General features: G+C 50.0%; 1 protein-coding gene across 2 annotated transcripts; it reads right to left on the reverse strand.

Moving 5' to 3' along the window:
- Nucleotides 1-1,783: 1,783 nt before the first annotated feature.
- ccne1 (cyclin E1) lies at nt 1,784-6,153 on the reverse strand. Of its 2 annotated transcripts, none has more exons than XM_058078861.1 (12): nt 5,794-6,153; nt 5,286-5,325; nt 5,039-5,126; nt 4,867-4,932; nt 4,289-4,455; nt 4,055-4,190; nt 3,769-3,915; nt 3,604-3,699; nt 3,400-3,534; nt 3,213-3,324; nt 2,929-3,086; nt 1,784-2,769 (listed from the first exon to the last, which is right to left on the reverse strand). In XM_058078861.1, the coding sequence occupies exons 2-12, from the start codon at nt 5,297-5,299 to the stop codon at nt 2,572-2,574; spliced, it is 1,317 nt and encodes a 438-aa protein (XP_057934844.1). In that variant the 5' UTR covers nt 5,300-5,325; nt 5,794-6,153; the 3' UTR covers nt 1,784-2,571. The 2 variants fall into 2 exon arrangements, with proteins under 2 accessions (XP_057934844.1, XP_057934845.1); XM_058078862.1 differs by lacking the exon at nt 5,794-6,153 and adding an exon at nt 5,578-5,675.
- Nucleotides 6,154-6,829: the final 676 nt, after the last annotated feature.

A 6,829-nucleotide genomic window follows, 5' to 3' on the forward strand; every position in this document is an offset into this window, starting at 1 on the left:
TTAATCATCAATGTAATCACCTGCTGGAGGAACTGGTATAAGAAAGGAAGCCTGCAGTGATTGGATGGTCTGTCTATTCATGTGATCTAGCCAATGGATGCGGAGAAAGCAATCAGTCAGTCAGGAAATCTTTATCTCCAGAGGAGAGTGAAAGGAGGATGAGGATGAGGCTTGGCGTGGTCGGGGCACGGCGCCGACTTAGCGCCTCCTGCCGTGTCAATAAGGATTACATCAGACAGCTTTTATCTCTGCAAGCACGCACGGCGCTCGCCCGTTTCAGCGCAAGAACAATCCAGGTCTGCTGCGCTAAATAATCAGGAATAATAATATCAAATTCAAATCAATCAAACAATCAATCAAACACTAAAAGACTAAAAAGTCAAAATTAAAAGCACGAAGAAGCTAATGTTGACGTTTGCACTGCAAAAAAAAGCCAAAGAAAAAGCCCACGTGATATTCCAATGGGACAAGAAAAAGTCCACCAAGTCCGACAAGACATTGTAGAGTCGCCACTGAAGCTAGCATGCTTTGTTTTCTGGAGAGCTAGCTGAAAGTGAAAAGTGTTATCAGATGTTATCAGGTGGTATGAAAGTGAAAAGTAAAAAAGCGTGAGGTCACGTGTTATTAGGTCAGGTATGAAAGCGAAAGTAAAAAGTCTTATCAGGTCAGGTATGAAAGTGAAAGTGAAAAGTGTTATCAGATGTTATCAGGGGGTATGAAAGTGAAAGTAAAAAGTGTTATCAGATGTTATCAGGTGGCATGAAAGTGAAAAGTAAATAAATAATCGCTAAGCGCTAAATAATCAGGAATAATAATATCAAATTCAAATCAATCAAACAATCAATCAAACACTAAAAGACTAAAAAGTCAAAATTAAAAGCACGAAGAAGCCAATGTTGACGTTTGCACTGCAAAAAAAAGCCAAAGAAAAAGCCCATGTGATATTCCAATGGGACAAGAAAAAGTCCACCAAGTCTAACAAGACATTGTAGAGTCCCCACTGAAGCTAGCATGCTTTGTTTGCTGGAGAGCTAGCACACTTGGTCTGCTAGAAAGCTAACATGCTTTGTTCGCTAGATAGTTAGCATGCTTTGTTTGATGCATATGTAACATGAGCGGCCAGCGAGGACTGGGCTAACCACTCAGTCACCGTGCCACCAAGACTCTGGTGGGCATGTAAAATTTAACTTTGCGAAGTCAAGTCAAATTAGCTTTACTTCTTTTGTATGAAAGTGACTTAAAAAGGCGGTACACGGCTTGACTCAGGAAGAGACCATTTCTATTTGGAAGCTTCATGATGGTCCCAAGAACGTGGACCAGGACGTAGCTGTCGGCTGTTTTCTTTAAATAATTCCATCTCAGCTTGAAAACATCCAGCGGACTAGAAAGACAAATCCTGAAACGGTTTGTTTTTCAGTGCCGGGCGCCACGTGCAGCTGTAACGCAGAACTGTAGCCAGCAGAGGGAGGCAGAGCTACCACGTCTTTATGCCTTTGTTAACCAGGCATGGTTGATACTTCATCCAAGCATTCTTCAAACAGGTTTGCTTTTCTGTATATACACTGAATATATTTATAAATATTACATCTAAATTGCTTTTTTGAAATGTATTCATAAGTTTAAAAGTGATTGAAAGCGCCATAGTGTATTTTTGTTATAAGTGGCCGTGTTACTGATGTCCTGGTGTAAAGCAATGCCACACTGCCCTCTAGCGACATACAGCAGGAGTACAGTACAGGAGTTGCTGGAAAGAAATAAGGAGTAACCATGACAACAAACAGGCTAGCGTCTTTACAAAAAGTCTTTAATGAAAAATACGTAGCAGCATTTTACTTTAAGAAGTCACACCGACATTTTGGGAATGGGAGGGGTCAGGTTGGTTTTGGGGGGGTGAGGCGAGCGGCGGGGACTAAAAGTGAAATACAATCAATGAGGGATGCTCCGATAGATCGGCCACTGATCAATACGGGACGAAAGGCACGACTGCGGCCTGCAGCAAGCCTTTGGTGGGCGTGGCGTCTTCCCAGCATCGGCCGACCAAAAGCATCACTTGTGGAAGCTAACGCTACCACCTAGCCTGAAAGTCACACTGCCCCCCCCCCCCCTTATTAATGATCTGGTGGTCAAAAGGACTTTAGAAACATCCGGACCAACAGAACTCATCACTTCCGCCCTGGATGATCAATAATGATCGATATCAGAATCGGCAGCATAAAACCAGATCAGAGCATCCCTGCCGTCAATCACTGAACTTCTCAAGCTCAGCTGATTGGCTCGTTAGTTTGGTAGCCAAGCTACTGGTCCCTCCCATTTTAAAATCATCTCTCACAATCACACACACACACATACGCACGTCCTGCCATGATGCCAGGCCCAGCTGTGTAGCAGCAGAGAGTCACATGACTCCAGGAACAGCCTGTGGGCCAATAAAAAAAAAAGCACCAAAGAAACTCTCAGGTAGGTCAAGTTGTCCACGCAGGAAATCAAATAAAAAAGGTCATGTGACTGGCAGCTGACTCCAAAAGTAAAAAAAATTAAAAATTTCCTTTGCACCCCCGCTCTCCCACAGGTCTACGGTGCCACCGTCCAATCAGAATGGCCGTGCGGGGCGGGCGAGCGCATCCTGGATCGCACGTGTGGCGAGGCCACGTCGACACGGAGCGACTCCTCAGCTTTCTCGCTGCTGAGGGGCGGAGTTAGGACACCGGACGGCAGCCGGCAGCCGCTGTGACAGTCCACGTCAGCGTCCTCGTGGCGGGACACTTCCTCCTGAGCCCCCAAGGACAGAAGGACACGTTAAAGCATGACAGGACGGCGCCGTCGTGACGCAGGAAGGAACGTGGGACGCAGGCTTCACCCCCCGCAATGACAGCGGACAGCATTTGACCTTGCCTCCCCCCACCCCCCCAGACATAACACTTGACTTACCAGCCACGTTAGGTAGGGGGCGTGTGTCTGGATGTTGTGAGCGTCGTCTGCAGCCACGCCCGCAAACGTCTTCATAGGGGTGCCACCCATCTCCCGCAGCGCCATGGCGAAGGGCACCATCCACCTGACGCACTCATCTAGCTCCGCCCTCTTCAAGCCTGCACATAGAGAGGCGTGAGCTAGGAGGCCGACACGTGAGCTAGCAGGTCGACGCGTGAGCTAGGAGGCCGACGCGTGAGCTAAGTTCTGCGGTAAGAAGGAAGAGGCCGGCGTCACGGACTCACCCGACACGTTCTCCACCAGCTCCAGGGATGAGAAGTGGAATAACGCGGACGCGGCGAGGACGCCGTTGGGGAACTCCAGGCAGCGCACGTCCAGGAGGCAAAGGTCGAGCAGCTGTGGAGATACGAGGACATCCGCGGTTAACGCGGCGTTGCTTCTATTGAGACTTTGCGAGGAGTGAGCCAAGACCTCTGCGATGTGCGTGAAGGTGGCCTGGGGGTATCTGGGAATGAGCAGCTGGTCCGCCTCCTTCAGGTAGGCCACCTGCATGTAGACGCTGAGCCAGGAGACGGGCGTCTGCGGGCTCAGACTCCACTTCAGCTCCTGACCAAAAGAAAGAAATGCGTCATTACGTGATGGCGGAGCAGTCGCTTGACGGGCGCCGTCTCCTACCTTCATGATGATGACTTCCATGCTGAGGATCTCGTCTTCCGTGCAGGCTTCATCCGTCACGTAGGCAAACTGGTGCACTTTGGGCGGGTACATCTCCTGCATCATCAACGTGATGTATAAGACGGCGACATCCCACTCTCGCGTGCTACCACTTCCTGTCCTTACCTCCACTTTGGCGGCAATGAAGAGGCAGGTGATGCCGATGAGCTGCAAGGTGGACTTGAAGACGTTGTTCTGCGTGGCCATGAAGCGGTCAAAGTAGTCCTGAGCCAGGTGGTACGTCTCACGATGGAGCTTGTAGACCTCGCTCACCTGGGCGACAGGAAAAACCACCTCAGTTGGTTGCCGTGGTGACCGCTACGCCTGGCATGTCAGCGAGTCGGCATACCAGCTACCACCATGACCCCAAGTGACCCCACCCCCTGTCAACCCGACTGAGTAACGTCCTGACCTCCATGAGCCAGTCCAGAAGAACAGCCCTCATTTTGGGCTGAAGGTGAGGATGTTTGTCCATCATTTTGACGTCCCGCACGTACGTCTTGTCCTTGGCCAGCATGTTGGTCCACACCACATCCTTGCTCGCCCAGCTGAGAAGCGACACACACGGAAGAAGGCGTCCACGTCAACGTCAACATCGCGCACGCCTTGTGGGCTTTGACCCAACATGGCCGCCATGAGGACTCACCAGAGCGCGGGAAGCGGAGCGCAGTGCACGGGCGTAGCCAAGACGTTGTTGAAGTCGTAGTGAGGGAAGCCGGCGTTGATCAGCGTGATCCGCCGCTCGTCATTCTGCTCCAGAGCGGACGTCCAACGCTGCGGACTCGTGTGGATGCCCTCCGAGCTCCAGGCGGCCTTGGTGAAGACCACAGGAAGTATGGACAAGGGCTCGCACGAGAAGCCGGCAATTTCTGATACATTGGTGCTATACATAGACAAACTAAAGGACTCGAACCCGCCCAAGTCCACCACCCTGGATTGCTTTGGTCACTACCCATGAGATCTTCCTCCATTTCAGCATCTTCATGTTTTGCTACAATAACATAAACGAGCTAGCATCGAGTGGCTAACAAGCTAAGAAACCATTTTATTTCATGCTGCAGGTTCATAGCGCCATGCAGAACAGGAAGTCCCATGTGAAGGAGATCTAATCTCATCTAACAGTCCCTTTTGTTGCAAATGTTCATCTGAAATCAGGAGAATGCCACGCAGATGGGGGCGGAGCAAGGCTTTGCCGCCACGCGTGGAAACGTAGATCAAGTTTACCTCCGAGTCGCACAGCTTCTTCTTCTTGGTCGTCTCCGCGCCGTCCTCGTCCACGTCGTGTAAGTACTGAGGAGGAGAAGAAGATGCGAGTCACCTCAGAGGACAAGCCAAGTCCATGCTGAGGCCTTCAACTAGAGCTGAAGCTAGCTTAGATGAAGACCTCCATACTTACAATGGCAACATCTGCCTTCCTCTTCCTCGGCCTCGCTACCTTCAAGTTGGCCACCTCGGGAACAACAGACTTGGCTTCTGTTTCTTCCCTGCAAAGAACCAAACAAAGTCATTAAAACAACAGGCTGATGTGCTCCAGAAATGAGAAGCTTTAGCTTGCATAGCATGGTCATGCTAACTAGCCGGAGTGGCTAAAAGCTCGCCAAGTTGGCTTGAGCTCCATTTCCCCAGTGAAAGCATCAACTCACCGACTTCCAAGCATTCTACTCACAAGGCCGGGGAGCAAACCTGCGAGGGAGAAGAAGTTGGAAGGCAGTTGTGAGGTTACTTTTAAGAAGAACATGAAGTCACTCCCAACCCCCCACGCTCGGCTGACAAAGCCTAGCCGCACTGCTAGCATTGCAAGTCGTCCAAAGTGCCCAAAAACAACAGTTAGCCTTGACAAACTGCTTAGTAAGACACAAAACACACCAAAGTGCCACGCAAAGTTACTTATTCGGCTTATTTATGCTGGTAAACTGCTTATTTTCTTTGACTAACTTTGGACATCTGGCTCGCCTCATCATGGCGGAACTCCACGCAGCAGCTGAGACTTTGTTGGCACATTTGAAGACATTTTAGGACTGACATCCATCCACGAGCCGTCAAAGCAGCGTGGGAAATAACTTTATAACTTCATCCTTCACACAAACGCCTCCATTTCCACCTTTAGTGCATCAGTGACAAAGTTAGCACGGTTAGCTTGACTGAGCTCACCTCAAGACGCTGCTCTTGAAGCTCAGCCGTCTTCCCAATCAATCGATCGATCGATCGGTGGATCGATCGGTGGGTTGCGCAGACGATCGATAAGTGAGAATGCCGTGTGACCGTGAGCCAGCAGGCCGGGCGGCGGGTCGCTGTGAGCGGGCTCGACGCGGACCAGATGACTGGCGCGTCAAACAGGGAGGAGGCGATTTAACTTGGCGCTAAAACTTCTTCTTCTCCGCCTCTTTTGTGCGCGACGTCCGTCCGCGCTCTTCGACCTGTCACGCACGCACCGGCCGCGCGGCGTCCAAATGACCAAAAGTCGTCGGAGAAAATTCAAACAAGTGAAAGTCGACGTTTAAATCGCGATTTAAGCCGGCAACGCGGGAGGCGTGACGGCTTCGTGACAGCTGCGGGGGGCGGGGCTTTGGAGGCGGAAGCGGCCGGGTACCGCGTGGCTAGTCTGTCGGATGTAAACAAAGGCAGCGCTGGCGGCGCTTGGAAGGGATAGTGGACGTGAAACCACCGCGGGGTTCTTTAAAAGTCCTGTAAGAATCTTGGAAAAGATTCCACGTCGCTGTCACGATGTCCCTACTCGGTATTTTAGCAAACAATAAACAAAGTGAGCGCGCAGCTGCTTCCGCCTGGCGCCCATTTCTGTTGACGGAGAAGTGGTGGGCGATACTGTATATTTTAGCATCGATACGATACCACGTAACATTTCCAGCTCATTGAAGGATTTTGCTTGTATTTTGTGGGGGGAGGAGGGGGTCATGATTATAATTTGACAACACAAGACAACAAAAAACGACCATCAAATGTATTTGTGAACAATGTAACCATATATCAATACAGTAGTATAAGACGATATCAGCACCAATTCCCTATGATTACTACTGTTAGTTTGTAGTATTTGAAGTAGAAGCATTCTTAAAAAGAAAAACAACTACCAATGACTCTAACTTCTATCCTTTTGGGATGTTTTCTCCCAAAGCTTTCCTAAATCCAAGCCAACTTTCCCTATGTTTACCTGGTATCGGATCGATAC

The sequence above is a fragment of the Doryrhamphus excisus genome, chromosome 7 (genome assembly GCF_030265055.1).
Source record: "Doryrhamphus excisus isolate RoL2022-K1 chromosome 7, RoL_Dexc_1.0, whole genome shotgun sequence".
Classification (NCBI taxonomy): Eukaryota; Metazoa; Chordata; class Actinopteri; order Syngnathiformes; family Syngnathidae; genus Doryrhamphus; species Doryrhamphus excisus.